Source organism: Chlorocebus sabaeus, chromosome 14 (assembly GCF_047675955.1).
Source record: "Chlorocebus sabaeus isolate Y175 chromosome 14, mChlSab1.0.hap1, whole genome shotgun sequence".
Classification (NCBI taxonomy): Eukaryota; Metazoa; Chordata; class Mammalia; order Primates; family Cercopithecidae; genus Chlorocebus; species Chlorocebus sabaeus.
In genome coordinates, this window is record NC_132917.1 from 56,247,644 (window position 1) to 56,271,032 (window position 23,389).

A 23,389-nucleotide genomic window follows, 5' to 3' on the forward strand; every position below is an offset into this window, starting at 1 on the left:
GCTGATCACCAGTGCCAGGTGTTTTCTATCTGTTGGCCAAGCGACTGCCTTTCCCTGGTATTGGCTGCAGCTAATTATTATTTTAGAGAGACAGTTAACAACCACCTGACCATCCCGTGATGGTTGCCTGACATTCTTGGTAGGTGGGCTTGTGGGGAGCCCTCTCCTGCTTTGCTCACATTTGACTAGCTACCTAATGTAACACAAGTGTGCTCTGAAGAAAGTCTATTGCTGTGTACCTTTCACTGCACCTGAAATATGTTTGTTTTTGTGTGATGAATGAATTGCTACTATGTGAAGACCTTGAATATGTTCACTTTAATGAAGAAGAGCTACTATCAGATTGTTCCCAGAAATAAAAATTCACTTTTCTTAACCTGTGACCCCTTTTCCTGACATAAAGCCGTAAACTTTAGAGTTTCAGTATGGAACAGAAACTAAGCATGATAATGATTCTGAGCTTTCAGCGCATGCCTGAGCTCGTGAAGGAGTGAAAACAATAATCAATTTCAGGTCTGCTCCTGGTTTCCCTAAAGATGTGTGAAAAACTTGGGTCTCTGTCACAGCCAAAATCAGTCAAAATTCATTCTAACTCTAAATAGCTCTTTCATGTTTTTTCTGTCAATATCTGTAGGTTTGTGAAAAGAACAAATATTTTTCTTAAGGCTTGAAATTTTTATTGGGGGAAATAAAGAGAACTGGATGTTTGAAAAATTTTATTTTCTGTTTTTTTTGTTTTTTTTTAATGGAGCTTTGTAGTTTATTTTGGCTATAGTTAACATTACAAAATAGTCTTGTATATGTGGAACAACTCACTGACGACTCAAAATGTACAAAATCAGAAGAAAAGAGTATAATTGTCTTCAAGATGCCTATTATTCCGAGGCTGGTTGGTATGCAAAAAGCCTGCAATCTCACCACCTATAAATTTCTCTAATATATATATATTTAATTGACCTCAATACACTTTATTTCAGAACAGGAAATACTAAACATTTAAGAAAGATTTATGAGAAATGATTTGACTTCAGAAAAATATTTGTTCCATCTTAAGAGGATCAAACTTCCTCTGAAATGTCTTCCTCTGAAATGTCTCAATTCTTAGTGATTAAAAATAGCTAAAAGGGCTTAGAGCATTGGAGAGACTGGATTTCGGTATTAGATCCAGGTTTGAATTCTGGTTTTGCCTTGTTCTGAGTGTGTGTGATTTTACTAATTAATAATGATGTTGGACTGCTTTTCGTAGGTTTATTTGTCTAATGTGTTTCCACTTCTGAGAAATATTTTCCATACCTTTGCTTGTCTTTTCTTATTGGTTTGTAAGAGTTCTGTATAGAATCTTAATACTAATCATCTGTCAATTGTGTGTACTACCACCTGTAAACATGCCAGTTTGTATCTTATCTAATATTTCTTAACATTGTAAAATTGTTCAAAACTGTTTTTCGTTTCAGTGACTTCTGTTTTTATTTTTCTGGGAGATTTTTTTTTCCTATTTTAAATAATAGACTTAAGTAGTCACTATCTGGTTTGAATAAATCAAACCAGAAATATCCTGACAGTGCACCAAACAAGACCTGTGTGTATAATGTGAGTTCTTTCTTTTTAATTTTAGAATCAACCTTGTCCTATGTTAGGCAGCTGGAGGCAAGAGTAAGACAGCTGGAGGAAGAAAATCGCATGCTGCCCCAGGTGGGTGACTTCCAGAAGCTCATAGCTAGTCAGTGCCATTTGAGTTGTAGCATTTTATTTGAAATTTAAAAGCTCAATGATGTTTTCTCTTTTAAATCATAGAAATCATTTTGTAAATAGCCATTCATCAATGTAGAGTGTGATTACGTTCCATGATGGCCATCATCTTATCCAGATTTCTAAGTGTTACACTAAAGGATGCAGATGTCTGAAATGAGAATGTGAAGTAATTTTGAAAGAAAGAACAAAGGAGAAAGATAAAATAATGAGAAGCAGAAAATAAAGACATGTTGATAGTGTTATTCGTATACATCATGCATGTGGTTGGTGGATACAGGGAAGGTACTCTTATTTAAACAGAAAATTTGCTAATTTCTGAACTAGGCAAAGCAGTAGGTAGTTGGAAGGTTTCACATTATACTTAAATTAGTACATTCTAAAATTCTTTGTGGTATAATTGAACTCTTTCAGTGCAACAAAGTCATGGCAGTAAATGACAGTTTTTCTCTGGGACTTCATTTCTTTCCCCTTACTAAAGTGGCACTTTTTCCAGGGTGTTTAATGTCTTCCTATATGTTTCACTTATAAAATTCTTTCCATGGGCTGTTAACTTGATGAGAATGATGCTCACCTTTTGAGGAGGTGGTTTTCAGAAAATGTTTTGTTGAGGAGTTGAACAAATCTACTGATTCTAGGTTGGTTTCCTTTCCAAGCATGTGAACAATAATATATATTAATGTTTTATAACAAGAAGTTTTCTAAGAAATTAGTCACTAGGGTTCTTTCTACATTCTGGTGATTATTTCTGTTTCATAAATGACTAAGGGAAAATTAAACCTCAAACAACTAGTAATCAGTAGTTTAAATAAAATGTCAAAGATTAACCAATCTTCAGGTTGGTATTTCAGGAGAAGAAATTTGAATATTAATGCAAAGACCCTTTAGAAAGACATTTTAGGTCTTTTAAATCTTGTTTTGTTTTTGAACTACTTTTGCTCATTAGTGATGATTTGGGCTATCATAAGAATCCTTTTTTCTTTCTTCCATTGGCTAACAGTCTGCCCGGAAATCATGAGATTAAGTGAAATAAACCTACAGTAGTTGTCCCCCCTTTTCAAGGGGAATACATTCCAAGACCCCAAGTGGATGCCTGAAACCATGGATAGTACCACAACCTACAGTACTATGTTTTCTCCTATACATAAATATATATGATAAAGTTTAATTCATGAATTACACACAGTAAGAGATTAACAACACTAATAACAAAGTTATTATTAGTAAAGTACTATTAAATAAAATAAGGGTTACTTGAACGCAAGCACTGAGATGCTGTGACCATTGGTCTGATCATTGAGATGGCCATTAAGTGACTAACAGGCAGGAAGTGTAGACGGTATAGATTCATCCCAGGTGGGATGGAGCAGGACAGCATGAGATTTCATCACACTACTCAAAACAGCCCACAATTTAAAACTTGCTTATTTCTGGAATTTTCCATTTAATATTTTTGGGCCCTGGTTGACTACGAGTAATAGAAACTGAGGCTAAGGGTGGAATTCTGTACTTCTCTCTCTTCTCAAACTGTATGTGTGTTAAAATTCATGATGACAGAAGAGATTGTTTGTGCCATGAAATAAAATACTACTGGTGGGTTTGTTTTCTCTTTGCTCTTCATCATTTTCCTTTAAAAATTTTTTTGTGTTCCTTTTTGCCTTTTATGTTAAATTCACAGTATGACTGTGCTAAGGCCCTTGACTGAAAACATCTAACTTCTTACTTGTTACAAAGAAACCTACAAAATGTAGTTAGTTTATTAAACAGGGTTGTGCCATCTCTCAGGCAACTGGCAATGTAAAAGAAATAGAAAAAAAAAAATCCAAATGATTTTTCCCTCTGAAAAGGAATTGAGGCTGACATCAAAAAGCAAAAAGCATGTATGCCATCTTATAAAAAAAAAAAAAAGTGGCACAACAAATGTGAAAATGATAACAACGTTGATTTTTAAAGATCTGTAAAAGTGAGTGTTAGAAGTCTTGAAGGAAAATCAGAAGAGTCCTTAACTATACTTGATATGTGTATGTATATTTGAATACATAGTACTTGCATAGTTAAGACTAAGCTAGATTAAAGAACTACTCAATTTAAAGTGTTCAGTTATATCCTTTTAAATATATTACTATTTTGCTACCAAAGAAGGTTTTTGGTTCATTTTGTTTTGTTTCTTTTTTTTTCTCTCTACAAAGTGGCTAAGAAAGATCATGTTTTATAGATTCTAAGATGTTATTGATGTGGGATGCACCATCATGATATGTAGCATTACAAAAGAAAAATGATATCAGTTATACCATGCCAGATTCTTGCTTTTTTTTTTTTTTTTTTTTTTTGAGACAGAGTCTGGCTCTGTCGCCCAGGCTGGAGTGCAGTGGCCGGATCTCAGCTCACTGCAAGCTCCGCCTCCCGGGTTTACGCCATTCTCCTGCCTCAGCCTCCGGAGTAGCTGGGACTACAGGCGCCCGCCACCTCGCCCGGCTAGTTTTTTGTATTTTTAGTAGAGACGGGGTTTCACCGTGTTCGCCAGGATGGTCTCGATCTCCTGACCTCGTGATCCGCCCGTCTCGGCCTCCCAAAGTGCTGGGATTACAGGCTTGAGCCACCGCGCCCGGCCTTCCAGATTCTTGCTGATTCCGGTGATGTTACAAATGGGAAAACAATGTTTTAGTTTTAAACAGCTGTTTACTTGTCAAAGTAATTTAATGCAAAGAGAACCCATTGTTTGAAATATGCTATTGGACATATGCAAAGAATGCAGTAGATCTGTCAATTGAAAAACAGTACTTCTGTTAAATTTCTATATCCAGAGAGTGTTGCCGTCAGTTACTACTAAGATATAATAGAGGTACCAGTTGCAACTACTATAAATACAAAGTAACATGAATACAGACAGTGGGTAAGACCCTAGGATGGAACACAATAAATGGATCTCAGAACAGTGAGCATCATGTAAAGAGAATTCTCATGAGAGACTGAGACTTCAGCTGGATTACACAAAGGCATTTAACTGTACAACTTACTCTTACATGTTATTGATACTATTACAAATAATGTATCATGAGATTTCCCTGCAGAAACTATTTCTAACTATGATGTTAGCTGATTTGCAAGGTTAATTCAGTGAGAAAAGCTGACATCCTAGCCCAAGTTAATCTCAATATTTGAATACTTGATTTTCAATTATAAGAGCTTGTTCACTATGTCTTGATCAGAAGGTATTTCTTTTCACTCCCAAGTTTATTAAAGCATGTCCATTTGTCTTTGAATAAACAGAAGTAAGAATGTAGTTGGCAGTGGGAATCCCAAGTATGTAAAATACCTTTGCGTCTGTAGCCAGGATTTTTGCTTTTAGTTTAGAGTTTAGACTAATTACATAAAGCATTGTCCTGGAGGAAGAAATCTTCCTCAATACTCCTTTTATTCTTTATATAAAATTGTGTATAATGAACAGAAAGTCACAACTTTGCCCTAGCAATATAAATATTTAAAAATGAACATGATGAGTATAATAAATGCTTGTGGATTTCTCTCTGGTTAGATGCAAAGACCTCAATTTTTTCGTTTGTAAATGAAGGGGTTCTTCTCAGCTCTTACATTTTGTGGGCTCAGGTGTAAATAAAGGCTTGGGCCCATGTTTTATACATATGCAAAATTTTCAAGTCCCAGAATGAAGGGCTCTTTATTGAAGAATAGATAAAGGTAGTGAAGATTAAGTTAGTTTTATCCAGTGGTGAAGAGGAGCCCACAGGAAGTGCTGATGGAGCCTCTGTACAGCCACCATGGCAGGTCCTCCCCAGTGAAGGTAAAGCTCCTTGATCTGCCATGGTGTGTACTGTGTCCTGCAAGAATCACTAAGCAGTATTTTAAATCCAGTTTGTGAACACAACATTTTGAAGGTATCCTAAGGTAAGAACCAGTCTTATAATTTTTAGAAAATGCTGCATTGTGTGCTAGGTATTATTATTGAGAAGAAAATGCCTCTTCAAAGTTAGTACAAATGGTAGTTAAAGGTCACCTGGACATTAGGATATTCTTCCGAGCACATGAACAAATGGGAACATTTTTTAAAGATTGCAATTAAATCTTTTCAAAGAATTGCCTATAATCTCTTACAGTACACATAATACACATAATGCTAAACTGCTCACATTGGCTGTCAGTTCCACTGCATGCATATGTGATGTGATGTGAACTTCAAACAAAAATCGTGCTTAAATAAATTTATTTAAATAAATGTAGCTGCTGTCTATGAGATTTCATTAACTTTTGAATCCAGTGAGATGGAGTCACTCTGAATAACGTAAGTAGGCGTTTGTAAATAATGACATAGTAGGGTGTAAAGTAGTTTTAAGGAGTTTTGTATCAAAATAAAAAGGAACACACCTATCTTCTCTACATACTTACAAATAAATACAGGTTTTCTCTATACAAAGAATCATCAATTTCCAAAGCTGTATAGAACTTTGTGTGTGTCACATACATAGGACAACGCCCTTTTTCAGTCAAGGTGTATTGGGTTCACAGAGGTTAGGAGGGTCCTCCTGTCAGGCAGCTAATGAAGGCCAGGCATAAGATGTAGGCCTATTCAGTGTTCTTTCTAGCATGTGCACAGTGGCTCCCTTAATCCGTTAATACCATTAATGTGATTCAGTGTAATTAAGCTACTAAACCTATTTTTATCTTATTGACAAATTCATTTTTTCCAACATTTATCTTAAAAACTAACATTGGATCTGCTTAGCCATCTGAGATTTGTTAGACGTGTATTGTATTCCTGCTTTAAAATGAATGTTCAGTTTTTCTTAACGCCATGATATACAACATAAATGAAACAAAAAGTGTATTTTACAGGGTCTTTTCCCTGACACATTTCCAAAGTACTTGAGAATCATAAAGATTGATTACGTACACACAAATACCCACCTACCCCTGCATGGAAAATGTATGCCTAACAGAATGTGGTAAGAGAGGACCTTTTGGTTCAGAGTGAACCAAAAGGGTGGGTAGGGGGAACCGAGAGTTACAGTCATTGTTTTAAAACTGAAATTTTAAAATTGAAATTTGATTCTTAGCCCAAATTCAAAAACCTTGCTTAGCTCTTTCTACTCAGTTCATTATCCTTTTCTTGATGGTCACAAAGATTTTTTAATCCAGACGTAGTCGATATGTTTATATGCTGCATCTGCAATGAGGCCCATTCAACTAGAAAATATCTTTAAATGGATGATATAGAATACCTGCCTGATGATTTTATTATAAATAAATAGTGCTACCCTTTAGGACATCAGTTACTATTCAGATGTAATGCTGAGGTAAAATTATTATTATTAAACTATTCTCACCTATTTTATGCTGACTTGGGATTTTGCATCATAAGGAGACTTGACTAGAGACATGAACAAGCAGTTTGCTGTAGCTCCTAAGTCAATTTGTTAAAAGTTAAAAGTCCTACTGGGAAATTTGTTCTTTTTGATCAAATGCTCTGGCGCCAGCATCTGCTTGGAAAGCAGTATATGTTCTTTGTGCCCAGAGACCCTCCCAAGAACAAACCATCCACCTCTTGAAGTCAACATTTGCAAGCCAGTTTCTGAATCTGTAAAGGCACCCGGAACTGCCTGCTGTCATATACCTAAACATGGACTGTGGATCTGCAAACCTGTTTGAAAGACATGGTAACTCAGATCACCCCTGAGTGAGCCCCTTCCAGCAAGTGTTTCTATTTCCGTAGTGCTAGCACACACGGAAGAGTCTAATTTTAGGAATGGAAATGAAAAGCCTCCCTCTCAAGTAATTTGGTTACAATGTGGCCTTGCAATACAGTCTTTCAGTGCCTTGGCAAGGGGCAAGGTGGTTGCCAGATCAGTCTCTGAACAAAGGAAAAGAACTTGTCACTATTGCCAGAAGTGCTGAGAAGGGTACCTAGGAGCTAAAGAAATCAAGCTCTCACTTCCATGGCAACACAGCGCAGGTCCAGCATCTCATCTCTGAAGTCCTCCCTCACCTCATCTCGGTGTTTATGCAGAATTACTAGCATGCGGGCAGAGGAGAGAGGCTTCTCTCACACACGATTCCCCTCGTGTGTTTCCTTGTTTGCTGTGGAGATAGATATGTATTGTTTTGCCTCTTTATCCTTTTCACATTTTGTGACTTTGCTTTGCCTTTTGTTTGTTTTAGTCTCATAGGGTCATAGATGCATGGCTCTTTTAGGGCTGGAATTGCTCTGAAAAATAAAAATCTGTAACTGTTGTACAAAAACTGTCACAGAGTAAGGCTTTCCAGGATTCTTAAAGCAAGTGATGGTATTCCTTAACTGTTATTTGCATAGAAATTACCATTCTGGCACTCCTGAGGAGACATTTGGGCAGAATTATACTTTTTTTCTTATGAAGAGCGACCCTAATTATGTTGCACAACCTGTGTAGAATCTGGATGCTACTGATAGGAAAAATCAGTTAAATCCATTAAGGATTGGTTGCTGCTGGAGTCATACTTGGGAAAAAATGGACTCTACCAAATGAATAGTCTTATGGAACAACGTTTTCTCTAAATTGACATAATTTATATAATTAAAGGAAAAAGGCTTTTATGTGTAGTTCAATAGAGCTTTCAGGGGACAGATGGGAGCAGCACAAGTGGTGTGGGTGTGTTGGGATAAAAAAGATAATTAGATATGAAAAGTAAATTTATGGAGAAAAAAATTATGCTAGAAAACCTAAATAAATGGAGACTGGATTAAGGGAAAACCTAAAATTTGTCAGAGAAAACATCAGAGAGAGTATAATTCACAGGAAAAATGTCTAAGGCGACATGGAGGCTCTCAAAGTGAGGGGGTTCATAATATTCTTCAGAGATTTTCTCATATTTGAGGTTTCTTGTTTGAGAACCTCTGGTACATGATGATAAATCTTCATTCTAATGGGAGAATATAGGTGAAAGGGAAATGAAAACAAAATATGGCCATGCTGCTGATTGAACTTATTAGAATTATTTAAAAGGTACTAAACTATTTGGGACTGTGTTATCAATAATTCATATTTAATAGTGTGGTCTTTTTATATCTACACTGGTATATTAATAATTCTATCACTAAGGTACATTCAAAACATATTTTTTGATTTGTAATAGCCATAAAGATGTAGCATTATTGTTACCTGTCTTTGGCAGAATTTTTCACAAAAAATTATGGGATCCTGTCAGTCTTAGGTTTGGCTATATAGTAATATCAACTAGAAATGTAGATACTTATGAGAAGCAATACTAAGAAATATTTGGGGGGAAAAAAATTGAAAGGGAATTATAAGAGAAGCTAATGTTGCCATGAACTTATAGAAATGCTTTTCTGTTCTTCTTTTGCTTTAAAAATAAAACCAAAAATAAAAAGTTGAAAGTTAAAGATGAAACGGTCTTCTCTTCTCTTCTCTTCTCTTTTTTCTTTTTCTTTTTTTTTTTTTTTTTTGAGACAGAGTCTCTCTCTGTCACCCAGACTGGAGTGCGGTGGCGCTATCTTGGCTCCCTGCAGCCTCCGCCTCCTGGGTTTTAAGTGATTCTCCTGCCTCAGCCTCCCGGGTGCAGTGGCTCACGCCTGTAATCCCAGCACTTTGGGAGGCCGAGGTGGGTGGATCACTTGAGGTCAGGAGTTCAAGACTAGTCTGGCCAACATGGTGAAACCCCGTCTCTACTAAAAATACAAAAATTAGCTGGATGTGGTGGCGGGCGCCTGTAATCCAGTCTTCTATTTTCTCATAAAGTAAGGTAACAGGCTCATAGAAAGTGGAAAACATTGTATAGTGTTAGATTCTGGAATGTAGTTAATTAAATTAAATGTAAATACCACTGAAACGTGGATATCAAAAAAGCAGTAAATTATGACATCTTGGCCTCTAGGAAGCTTTTAAAGATGCTGTGATTCCCAGTAGAGCAGTCTTACTTTGATCTCTATTTCCTGCTGGAGGTCACTACATCTCTGACTCATGGAAAGGAAGCATCTAAACTAAGCTGCCCTCCTCCTCTGTGGTTCAGAGACCTTTCCTACAATGAGATTTAGGCACTTTTCATTTAAAAGTTTTCTACTTTTCATTTTTTGTTTTCTTTCCTGTAGCCTGAGCAAAGTAAACATGCTTACAAATATAACACATTAATTATTAAAGTTGGTGCCTTCTATATCCTTTACATATAAAGCAAATAAAAAATGTAATATAGGCAATATCTATGTTGCCTAAATATAAACATAATGTAGATCACAAATGTCATATAAATAAAGATCCATATTCTTTGACAATATAAGACAGTTTAAGTGAATAAATTTGTAAGTGATTTGAGACTTTCTTTTTCTTTTTTTGAGACAGGGACTCGCTCTACAGGCTGGAGTGCAGTGGCGCAATCTCGGCTCACTGCAGTCTCCGCCTCCCTGGTTCAAGTGATACTCCTACCTCAGCCTCCTGAGTAGCTGGGATTATAGGCGCGCGCCACCACGCCCATCTAATTTTTGTATTTTTAGTAGAGATGGGGTCCAACCATGTTGGCCAGGCTGGTCTCAAACTCCTGGCCTGGAGTGATCCGCCTGCCTCGGCCTCGCAAAGTGCTGGGATTACAGGTGTGAGCCGCTGCGCCTGGCAAGACTTTCTTAAATTACATTTGAAAAGCTGTCATTGTATGAAAAATAAGCAAAACATCACTGAGCCGTGTTTAGGAAGCTGAGACAAAGTCAGCAGTGACTTTGGACTCTGCCAGTAATTCAAAGAGGCACTGTGAATTGCTAGAAACAACACTGAATAGGGGTTACAAGAACTAGTTCTTTGCCTGGCTCTGTCTTTAATCAGCTGTTAGACTGGGAGGACACCCCTAACCTCTCTAAGTCTTATATAGCTTGTCTGTAAAAGAAAATTGTCACAGGTGATATGGAAAGACCTACTCAGCTTTGCAAATTTATGACTGTTTATCCAGAGAAAGTTTGTGTTTCTGTATAATGAATATACAAAACAGGTGTGTTCTTTTTATTTTGATACTTGGATTCCTTAAAACCTCAACTTTACACTATATTGGGTCTTTAATTTACAGATGTCTACTTACATCATGGAAGTTACTCTACCTCACTGGATTCTAAAGTTAATAAAATTTCGTTAGATAGCTATTAAATCTATTTAAATAACATACAGTCATGGACATGTATATTTAAGGCTCAGACCATATCAGATACACAGTGTGCTCATTCGCTAGTCTAATCAGTGTTGGCTTTATGTGTATTTGGAGCGATAATATGCAGTCCCCTTAATGTTTCTTTCTATTCTTTATATAAAATCATATATAATGAACATAAGGGTTCTAGTTTTCCCTAACAATATACATATTTAAAAATAAAATAAGTGTGGTAAAGGCTTGTGGATTTCTCTCTGGTTAGATCCAAAGAGCTAACTTTCCTTCATTTGTAAGTATGGTTCCTTTCAACCCTGAACATTCTGAGACCAGGTGTAAATAAAGACTTGGGCTCATGCCTTATACATTTGCAAACTACCAAGTCTCAGAATAAAGGCTGTTTATTCAAGAACAGATAGAGAGAAGCGGTGAAGATTGAATTGGTTGTATCTAGTTGGTGAAGAGGAACCCACAGGAAGTGCTGATGGAATGGTGATACAGCCGCCATGGCAGGTCGTCACCCAGTGAATGCAGAGCTCTTTGTACTGCCATGTTCTCTGTGATACCCAATGAAGATCACTAAGCTGTCCTTTAAATCCAATGCAGCCTTTTAAAGAGAGCCCAAGACTAGGAACAGTCGTATTATTTGGGGGAGATGCAGTGTTATTTATTAGGCATTATTTGAGAAGAAAATGCCTCGTGAAGGGTGATATGTGCAGCCCAGCCACAACTGTAAACATAGCGTTACCGAATAGACTGTGTTTCCTCAGGCCATACTGGCCCAGGTAAAGATCATCTGAACTTAGGATATTCTCACCTGAGTTCATGAACTAATGTGAAAATTTTAAAAATATCACACTTAAACATATTTTAAAGGGACCACATATTGTCTCATATTGCATATAATAAAAGAAGACATGACATTTCTCATATTGCATACAATAAAAGGAGGCATGACATTTCACAGAGGGAATTTAAAAAATTATGACAAAAGAGAATGCTAACATATGAAATGCTAAAAAATTAACTTTTATCTAAGTGTAATTTATACCCAACAATAGGTATTCTTTATTTTTAAATGTAGCATACTTTTCAGGAATTCAGTTCTGAGACTGGCCAAAATAAATTGTTATGACAAAGAGATGACAAAGACTTGAGGTATCACACATTAGTTTTTTCAATGTAGCTATGCTGGGGAGAATAATGAAAGAGAAGCTGCATATAAATCAAAGTCATCTGTGCTTGTGATACACATAAAGAATAATATACAGAGGAAGAAAATGTTTTTTTCAAAGGATGCCTGATTTACTGGATTCGTTCTGTAGACTAAAGCATCTGAAATAGCCACCAAGAAGTGGATGAGGCCTTTCTTTAGATTTTCTTGTTGACATAATGAAAGAATTGTAGGAGGCACACAGTGAGACAGTAATAAGTGTAGCTTTTACCATTTAGAAGAAGCTCTTGTACATGATCTTTTAGGTTGAGGGCCTCCGAGCCTGTCTAACCTGGTAGCATGTTAACACATGACACTAATTAAAGCATGTTGGAGAAGCAGGATGAAGAAAGAGCATATTAAATAAATTATAGGCTTTAGTTTAATTGTTTCACTACTTAAGGGCCTTCAATGGCTTGGTAAGTAATTCTTACTAGAAGATGATTTAGGGTTTATTTTAGAATTAAAAATTCTACAAAGTATTCTAACATCAATAATCAATGGAGTCTTTTGAAAAACAACCCAGCCACAATTGGAAACATAGCATTACTGAGTAGATTGTGTTTCCTCAGGCCACACCAGCCCAAATTGGGGTCACAGAGATGATCACAGTGTTCTCCATGGGCCCAACCCCTTTGAGTCTGCTTTTGGGATCTGTTCCCCCATCAGGTATATAAGTCTTCACCTACTGTCTTAAGTCTAGTCCTGTGGGTTTCCACACTTCACCCTTCCTGAGCCTGGCTGTTGACTGGCTACTGACTGGCTGCCACAGTCTGGCCATTCCCCACAGCTCCTAGGATTGGAGCTCCCAAGTTTTCCAATATTCTCTGGGCTGAGAAAATTCCCCCACTCTTACCTGGGTTCTACCCTATTCCAGGCTCCCAACCTTACCCAGGGTCTAGTGTTAAGCCCGGGAAATGGAGGTGGGAAGGAATACTTACTATTGGTCAAGACACAGTCTATTCAGAATTTTTTTTCCCCTTTGAAAGCACTCTATTCTCCTCAATTCACGTGTGTCTACCTAGTCTATTTCTTACCTTTGGGAGAACTCTTTGTCCTCAAACTTCACAGTATCTCACAAAAATTTACTCACCTCAGGTATCTGTGATTTCAGAAATGCTTAACTGAGACCCAAAATAATGAAACCCTCTTTCAGAATTTTTTTTTTTCTCTTTACGATTTTTGTAACTTATATAATATAGGTTAGTGGTATAGAAGCAACCTTTGAATTATTATTATTAAAAAAGAGAAAAATAAAATAAGACAGCTCATGTCTTCACTTAAAGCCCTTGGATTACATTTTTTGTTAGTTTTATTAATTTAACTGTTGTTTTTAGCAATTATATTAGGAAAAAGATTGAATTGAGAAATGTACAGATTACAGAAGAAGTGTCAATCTGACTCAAATGCAGCATAGCAAGTAAAGGAATTGGGTATTGTCTTTTCATGACCTAAAATGCCTCACACTTGCTACAGAACAACTTGCAAGGCAGGAGTTCTAATGTTTGACAGATAACAAATAACCAATAAACCCAGGACCAGATGGGAGCCATTCTGGACTTATATAAAAGCTGGCTCTAAGAAGGGAGGCTTTTTAATAGCCAGGCTCTATCTATTGTTTGTGACACCCAAGGCAGGTGTGTCTTAATGTCAAAGGGGGATAATTCTTTTAATTTAAGCATTTTCATATGTGATGAAATTTAGTGTCTATAACTAAAGAAATGTCACAAGAGGAAAAGATAAAATGCATACTCAGAAATAAATCTAACCAGTACATTCGGTCACAACTAAATTGTGTGGGAATGATTGGTCGTTATGCTTTTGGGTGCCTAGCTAATATTGAGTGCCAAAAGTTAACAGAAGCTACTGTTAAAATTTGGATGAAATATTTCTGACAAAGAGTTTTAAACAAAGGGGACTTTATCAACTTTGTAGTTTGCAATGTTTTATTTGGAACAAGCCCCATTCACTTTCTACTCATGTTTCTACCACTCTCTCATTTTAATACATGATTCTTTAACCAGTGAAACTTGCATGCTTTTGTTAGTAAGTTCTCTAAATGGTCAGATAGTTGGTGATGGCAGCCTAGGTTCTTTGCCAATGGAAAAGGGCTTTGGATTTGGGAGGCCGAGCCAGGTGGATCACCTGAGATCAGGGGTTCATAACCAGCCTAGCCAACACGGTGAAACCCCATCTGTACTAAAAATACAAAAATTAGCCAGGCATGGTGGCAGACACCTGTAATCCCAGCTAATTGGGAGGCTTAAGCAGGAGAATCGCTTGAAACTGGTATGCGGAAGTTGCAGTGAGCTGAGTTTGTGCCACTGCATTCTAGCTTGGGCAACAGAACAAGACTCCATCTCAAGGGAAAAATAGAAAAGAAAAGGACTTTGGAGAGGTCATTTTAAGATTGAGCCCTAGGCCAGGCGCAGTGGCTCACGCCTGTAATTCCAGCACTTTGGGAGGCCGAGGAAGGCGGATCACGAGGTCAGGAGATCAAGACCATCCTGGCTAACATGGTGAAACCCCACCTTTACTGAAAACAAAACAAAACAAAATAAAAAAATAGGCCAGGCATGGTGGCGGGCACCTGTAGTCCCAGCTATTCAGGAGGCTGAGGCAGGAGAATGGCGTGAACCTGGGAGGCGGAGCTTGCAGTGAGCCAAGATTGTACGACTGCACTCAAACCTGGGCAACAGAGCGAGACTCCATCTCAAAATAAATAAATAAATAAATAAATAAATAAATAAATAAAATAGAAATAAAAATAAAAAGATTGAGCCCTAAATAGCCACTTGTGAAGAAGGTGTCTCATGCAGTCTACTGGGCATTGATTCATTGATTTTATTGGAGAGGATTCTCTTGGTTGGGAAACCAGTCATACTAAGCTGTTGTCACTTGAAGAAGAGATCAAGATAGGCATGAGAGCAAGTAGGGACAGCTGCCCTCAAATGTTCACTTAAATATCCACCATGCTCAGGATCTTAATATTGACAAAATTCATCAGAGTCAGTCATGAGAGTGTGATAAGACATCTTTCAATTCTAGATAGAAGTATTTTGGGGTAGTTTCTCATGGCTACAGGTGATGCCATAATTTATTGGTAATAATTGGTCTTTAAAGCATTTGAAAATATTCAGTGGTTTTATCACATTCATTTTAAATACTTTTATTGCCTTATTAAACTATGCTTTTTATTTTAGATATATCTTTTGTGTTAACTGTTTTAATGTTTTTTGAAGGCATGAGTCCTAGTGGGTTTTCAGTGTGTGTTCAGTATCTTAAGTCTTTAGGGCCCAAGGAGAGACACTGTAGGTCATGGAAGGGATAGTGTCCATTTCTGGTTTTTTTTGGTTGTTTTTTTTTTTTTTCTGCTATGCTCTTTTCTCTTAAATGATGAGGTTGTAGCCTGAAATGGACCTTTTTTTCTGTGAGAAACAGAGCTTATGCCAGAGCAGGATGGATATTTACAAGCGTCTATAACCCTTACAGTTGGATCTGACTCAGGTTACAGACAGGGCACAGCACAATATGGAGACCAGTGTGTCATCAGTTGCAACCTGGTGCTTTGTTTCTGTTTCAAGCACTAACCACATCCTGAGTATCAGCTGGGGTCCTGGATACTGGCCCAGCATTGAGTCCATCTTGATGATGATTCCCATTCTGACCCCCCATGGTTATTCTATTTTACAGGTGAGAGAATGTCACCTATTAATGGGCAGAGGCAAGGTTTGTGTCCAGATTTTCTGTTACCTCTGGTCTAGTATTTCTATTTTGCTCAGACTTGTCACGTGACACTTGTGTATCTCTTGAAGCAAGATAGCTGTGAAAATAACACTACCACCACTACCTCCACCGCCATCAGCCAAAACAAACCTCTGCTGTAGTATTGGGGTCTGAATACTACAGATCCCAGGAAACCTGGGCCAAGAAACCTGATTTAGTTTTTAGTCCATCTGTTTTGATATTTACCACGAGAGTTCATTTCTCTACTAATGTTTTATCCAGTTGGGAAGGTCTTATCCTTTTAGAACTCTTAAGAAATTTCTAGCTTCCAATAAACAGTTACTCAGTAAAGGACATTTGTCTGTTTATCACTTATTTTCCTGTTCATTTAAGCACCTTGCCTCCTTCTCCAGAAATGTCCCAGACTATTCCAATCTGTAGTGACTTCTTTATTATCTATACCAGGGTTGGCAAACTTTTTTGGCAAAGAGCTAGGTAGTAGATATTTTCAAATTTATGGACCATATGGTCTACTTCAGTTACTCACATCCTGCCATTGTAGTGTGAGAAGAGCAGGAAACAGCCACAGAGAACATGTAAATGAACAGGTGTGGTGTATTAGGACAAAACTTTATATACAAAATAGGCAGTGGCCTGGATTTAACTCTGGCAGTAGTTTGCTGATCCCTGTTTGATACTAAAATAATTTATTCATCCATGTCTCTGGGTTGTCTCTTATATGACTGTCTTTTTTTCTTTCTTTCTTTCTTTTTTTTTTTTTTTTTTGAGATGGAATTTCACTCTTGTTACCCAGGCTGGAGTGCAATGGCACAATCTTGGCTCACTGCAACCTCCATCTCCCAGGTTCAAGCGATTCTTCTGCCTCAGTCTCCCAAGTAGCTGGGATTACAGGCATCTGCTACCATGCCCGACTAATTTTTTGTATTTTTTGTGTATATATATATATATATATATATATATATTTTTAGTAGAGTTGGGGTTTCATTGTGTTGGCCAGGCTGGTCTTGAACTCCTGACCTCAGGTGATCCACCCGCCTCGGCCTCCCAAAGTGCTGGGATTACAGGCGTGAGTATGTTTTATTTTGTACATAAAGACTTTATACAAATGCTCTTCCTAGTATTTGCTACTTATTTTTGCATTAGTTCAAATTCTTTGTCCTGTCATCCCAAAACCTGCTCTGAGTTATGAGTACTGGGATTTGAAGTGTGCTGTGATTTAACCAGCGTTGGTTGAGCAAGAGGCAAGGTATTGTTTTCTAATTAATCTCTTAGCTTTAGGCTGAGAACTTTTTGGAGAGCAGGATGCTTGCATTTGACTTGAAAAGGGAAGATCCTCCCACATAGAAGGGACAATTTTTGTGATATCATCGAATAGGAAATTTGTACTTTTCTGAAACATATGTCTATGGTGATTGTAGGTACCCTTTAGTGAGTGATTGATTATATTACTTTTGTGTCCTGGTGATCTCTTCCCTGTCTTAGAGAGATTGATAAGAAATTAACATGGCGCAGGCTTATCTTTGAAATAGATACCACATAGGCAGCAGCTTGGAAAGAACATGAATTTCTATATACACCTTCACAGACAAGTGAAATGCTAAATCTATGTTTTTCGATGGATGAAGAAAACCATTTCTGGCTAAGGAGGAGTCAGAAGTCAATCTCCCTTTTCTCTTAAGTGAAGGCACTTCATGAAAAAAGGAGAAACTTGCAGAAAAAAGTAGGAAGTAAGTGAATTCTGCATTTTTCAGTTTCTTCATATTAATATTCTCCCTTCACATGATCTTTGTCATATATGTGGGTTTTAGTCATTATGTATGTGTTCCTGTAAAGGAAAGGTGAAGGTGTTTTGGTTGGCTGTTTCTGCAGCATCTGTTCATTGGGAATCTGCAAGGTGCTTTCGAAAGGACAGAGGAGAACAAAGGCTAGTTCACATCTTCACCATGTTTTCCGTGGGTCAGGACAAGACTTAGAGGAAAGTGAGAAGAATCCTCACTTACTTGTCTTTTTCACCAGGTTCGATTGACATCAGAAGAGCCAAATGGTGGAAGAGAGCTTAAAAAGATTAGCCACTTTGATGTTCACATTGTATGCTATAAATACATGTATTTACTACTGGTCAATTAAATATAAAATACACTTTTTTAAAAAAAGATTAACCAAATACATTCACAATGCTTGGTCAGTGACTGATGTCAACCTAGCAATTTTCAAGCCTCTCTGTAGCACTTAATGTTTTCAGAATGCTTTGCAATCAGGCTTATTAGTCTCCCTTCACAGCTACCACGTGAAGCTAATTGATAGGCCTCTCCATTTTAGCGTTGAGGACAAGTGACTTGCTGAGGGTCAGGCAGTGAGTGGTTTATGGAGCTCATTAGTCTCTGGGTTATTTCTCTCTTGAGTTAGCAAAAATGCTTTTCATTTTTTTTTTTTAAAGACATCTCTAACCAGCCTTGGAGAACTTACTACTGGTTAACCAGATTGTTTTTCAGGATAATACTATTGCAAAAATTGTGGTTTTTAAGTTTCTTTTAAAATTTTGCCTTTCCTAACGCTTTACAGTGTCACTCTTCAGAATTTTTCTGTTAACTTTTCAGAAAGTTTTGGCTGTATGTGTTAAGGGTTACCTTTACCTGGGTAATGCCCTCAAAATTTTGGCCATTTTCTTCCTATCACCCAGAGACTTTAGAAAAAAATAGACTGTGTTAAGCAAGAAGCCTTAGTTTGTGACAATAGTTGTGGTCAAAGTTTGTATGGAGAGATGAGATGAAACCATTTTTTATTCCAGTTACTTCTGCTCTCTGTTATCCCCAGAATCTCTTATAGGCTAACCAGAAGCAGTGACCTCACTATTTGGAATGAGACAGGTTAACATTTATTGTTGGTTTGGTACAGGAATATTTATTCAGTGGTAGATAATTAGTGGGCTTCCACTGCTTTTCTTAGCACAAGCAAAACATCCCTTAAAAATAGGGAGTAGTATTTCTGTAGGTCATGGAAGGCTGATGGCTTGCATTGGTCATTCGTTTAATCTTTCACCCCTTGAGTCTTTTTTGAGCATCTCTTATGTACAGATACTGTTTGAGAATACAGTCTTGAATAAGAGAGTTAAGGCCTCTGTCTCATGCAGCTTATATTTTAGTAGCTAGATTATTATCTTTAAAACCATAAATATATAATACATTACCCAAAAGAGGTAATTACTATGAAGAAAACAAAAGCAGGGCATAGAATAAGAGAGTGACTAGAGTAGGAGAATATTTAGGAAAGGCCTTTCATCTGAGGAGACTTGAATAAAGGAAGTATGGCATGGAAAATAATATTTCTGGAAGTGGGAACAGCAAGGATAGAAGCCTTAATTAGGAATCAGCTAGACACAAGTTCAGAAACAGGAACAAGGCCAATGTGGCTGGAACAGAGTGGGTAAAATGGAGAATAAAAGGAGATGAAGTTGGAGAAACAGGAAGACCCTGTGTGCCTTGTTGACCAAGCTTAAGCGTGTGGATTTGGATATGAGTTGATGGAAGGCTAAATTGGAGGATTTGGGCAGGGATGTGATATCATCAATTCACGTTTTTGAAGGATCACTCTCCATGCTGGGTAAAGACCAGACTAAAGAAGGTAGAGACAGGGAGTGGGGTCATTGGTACACTCATTAGGGAGCTAGCTTGGTAGTCTAAGAGAGCTGACAGTGGCTTGAACTCAGTGGTAGGGCGGAGATGGTGAGGAGGGGTTAGACTCACAGGGTGTTTTTAAGTAGAGCTAAGAGTGCTTAATGACAGATGGGATGTGGACTGTAAAGGAAAGGGACTGCATGTGGCTTCACAGGTTGGGTACTGACAGCCCCAGAAGGAAAAATTCACTGAGACTATGCAGTGAATGGCAACCCAGGATGATACAACCCAGGCAACCCTGGGAAGAACTGAGGATGACTCCTTGGATTTTGATCTCAGCAATCATATGATTGGTGTTGCTGTTTACTGAGATAGGCAAGACTGGGAGGAACAGGTTAGGAGGTGCAGGGGAATCAAGTTCTATTTTGGATATAGTCAATTTGAGGTGTTGTACATCAACAAGGAGATGTCACATAGAGTGGATGTGTACATCTCAAACTCAGGTGAGCTATCAGAGCTGGAGATAAAAAATTGGGAAGAACGAAATATATATATATATAAAAACTATGGGACTGAATTCCTATTCTTGTCAATGAATGTTGAGGAAAAAAAGAGAAGAGATTTGTGGACTGTATCCTGGACACCCCAAGATTTAAAGAGAGGAGCCAAATGTGGACTGCAAAGAGAGACCCAATTAGCTTTTTTTTTTTCTTTTCTTTTCTTTTTAAGATGAAGTCTCACTCTGCCACCCAGGCTGGAGTGCAGTGGTGTGATCTCAGCTCACTGCAACCTCCGTAACCCAGGTTCAAGTGATTCTCCTTCCTCAGCCTCGCAAGTAGCTGGGATTACAGGCCTGTGCCACCACACCCGGCTAATTTGTGTATTTTTTTTAGTGGAGACTAGGTTTTGCCATGTTGTCCAGGCTGGTCTCGAACTCCTGACTTCAGGTGATCTGTCCCCTGGGTCTCCCAAAGTGCTTACTTTGGGATTACAGGTGTGAGCCACCGCTCCCAGTCCCATTTAGATTTTTTAGTCTCCCAGGGGTGCAGATGATTTAGGAACTTACTTCAATGGACTGACTCTGCAAAGATGTTTTATATTTTGTTTTAACTCTGTGTGCCCTAGACTTATCCTTTTGAATATGATTCAGTTAAATGAGTGTATATATAGTTTGAATTAAAAAATCTTGTTTTCCATTGTAATTTTTTTTTGTAAGAAGGTAGGGCACAGATAAACGTATATTTAAAATCTCTTTATTTTCTTCCTTCCTAGTAAGAACTGGTTTGTGACAATAAGAGCTCATGCTTCCATCATGCTTCCTTTTGTGCTTTGATGACGGTCTCGCTGATGGTGGATTTCATTTTTTCCTGCCAGAGATTTTACTACTACCAAGTATGCAGAGGCCATGCTGCCCAGATTCATTTTGGCTACTCTTGTTTTTGTAAACATTTAAGCATAAGATCATTGCTAATGCTCCATGATAGATCTTTCAGCAGGTGGCATGGGTGGACCTACAGCCTAATGGGTAGCTGTGCTTGTTTGTATTATTGTATCCTAGAGAGGTAGCTGTCCTTGTAAGAAACTGACTCTTCTTGCTTCTCTATTAGCATCTTTCTTGTCTTGACCTTCCTATTTTGCATGGGAGCTTCACGTACTAGAAGATTCATCGAAGAACTTAAGACCCTTCTTTTTGCCAAAGCTAGGGCAGCAAACACTACCTCACAGTGGAATATTTCTTAGTCAACCCAGCAAAGATTTGTTTTAAGTCACTATTTAGTTCCTGGGGCTCTAGCTCAGTACATGTGGTCCACTGGGCCCTGATAGCATGCTGAGGTGTTTAACACAATTATTAATTGGCTCTGGTCTGCAAGTCAGATGCAATGTTAATTAGCATTACTTCTTTGCCATTGCATCCATACTGGCAATTTGGTTCCATGCCCTTACACTCTCTGTCCTACTTGTGCTTTCCTTTTCTCCCTTTTAAAAAATAAGCCCTACACCTGGAAGTATTCAGATATGTTCTCAACAGCAATGCCATCACCTTTTACTCTTTAATACCAGCCTGATTGAAAAGGAATTTAGAAGTATCAGTCTTTTTCTGTAGGAATTTCAGCGTTTCTCACTGGGAGTTCTATAGTTAATAAAAGTCAAGTATTAAGCACATAGACTCATTGCCTAGAAGCAGTTGCCTATGTTTCTTAGGTATTGTTTAATAGCCTCTTTTTTCTTTTTTTCAACCAGGCCTTCATTGTTATTCTTTGTCTGCTGTCACTCTGACTGCAGAGACACTAGGTGTTTGCTGTCTTAGCCCTTTCAAAAGATATTAATTCTTTTCTTCCTGGGGTTTGCCCTTTGTAATTTTTGTAAAAAGGCATCCTGCTAACCTTCTGTAATTACTTTTATTTCATTTTATTTTTTCTGGGAACTATATTTCTGTATCTGTAAGTTTCACCTGGAGGAACAGGTATTTCAAAATTACTTTCTTTTCCTTCCAATAACATTTTATTGTTTGCAGAGATATTTTCATTAGTGATACAGTGAGCACTGCATGAAGTTAAAATCATTTAAAATTTAAATGTTTTGCAAACTCTCTTATTTCACATGTCAGAAGAAAACCTTTTGGAGGGTATTTGTGACAAAGAATGCTTCAGGGCTTTGCATTATTAATCACCTCTTTGATCTTGATTTTAAAAATCTGATGAAGGAGTTAGATTTATTACTTCCCCCAGTATTTTCTATCCTGGTTAATAGCAGGACCATTTAGTACCTAACCAGAAAACTGATAGTCATCCTGGATAACTCCTTCAACCTCGCTGCCTACATTTAAATAGACATTAAAGCTCATAAGGTCTTGCCCTCTAATCCATCAATATTGTCCTTTTAATTTCTTCTGCTATTTTCCAGTGTAGGCAATAAGTAGTATTTTTTCCCTTCAAATTCTTCGTTGATCTCCTAATTGGAACTTCCTCTCAGCTAGTCTGGCCCCTCCCAAATCATTCTCCACACTATTACCAGATCAGTCTGTCCAGCACCAATCAGTTCCTGTTACATCTGTGGCTCCACATAGAATAAATTTCAAATCCTTCTTACGGCATGGGAGATTTCCCGTGCGACTCCTGCATTTCATGTCATACTCAGCTCTTGCTACTCTGGACCTCACATCCTGTGCTCACATCCTTCTACTACAGGAAGATAGAACTAATTTTCTTTTCCTGAGCATGTCAGCAACCTAAGACTTTAGGTTCTCTGAATTGAAGCTGCTTAACACATCCACTGTGACTCCACAGACATCATTCTCAGCCATTATTTGGCATAATAAATAAGGGGTGTGTGAATTAATATTACTTTCATTTGTTTTTTAGGATAGGTACACATTTAATGTAATGGTTGCAGCCACAGTTATGTACCTAGAGTGGAGAAGGTCAAATGAGCACAGAGCTGATGTTAATCTGGTGTGTAGTAGTTCATCTGTATCAGTTATTAATATGTACATGCTTCTGATCCAATTCCTTTGAAGGCTGCTGAGCCATTCCAACCAACCTGACCCTCCCTAGGATCATATGGATCTCTCTGCAACCTAGGAGCTAAAGAATGAGTGCATAGACTAGAAGAGACTTCTGGGACCCAAAGAAAGAAAAATCACTCTGGGGTATAAATTACTAAAAACATTACCAGGCCCACAGTTAGTATCTTTAAAAAAACTTTTTTTACATTGATAGATAAAATTATGTCTTTACTGTGTACAACATGATGTTTTAAAGTATATACACATTGTGGGATGACTTAATACAGCTAATTAATGTATACATCACTTCACATAGTTATTTTTGGGTGAGAACACTTTACATCCACTTTCTTAGCATTTTTCAAGAATGCAATATATTATTAACTATAGTCACCATGCTGTACAGTAGATCACTTGAAATTATTCCTCCTG

At 37.6% G+C, this 23,389-nt stretch overlaps 1 protein-coding gene across 6 annotated transcripts in view; it reads left to right on the top strand.

Moving 5' to 3' along the window:
* The window catches only part of CCDC85A (coiled-coil domain containing 85A), a 196,663-nt gene that overhangs the window by 152,881 nt on the left and 20,393 nt on the right, over positions 1-23,389 (top strand). For 5 of the 6 annotated variants that reach the window (XM_038006968.2, XM_007970557.3, XM_038006969.2 and 2 more), the window contains exon 3: positions 1,616-1,692. The exons of the other annotated variant lie outside the window; for it this stretch is intronic. In XM_038006968.2, coding sequence (XP_037862896.1) covers positions 1,616-1,692 — 77 coding nt within the window. The remainder of the gene's footprint in view (positions 1-1,615; positions 1,693-23,389) is intronic. 6 annotated transcript variants of the gene reach the window in all.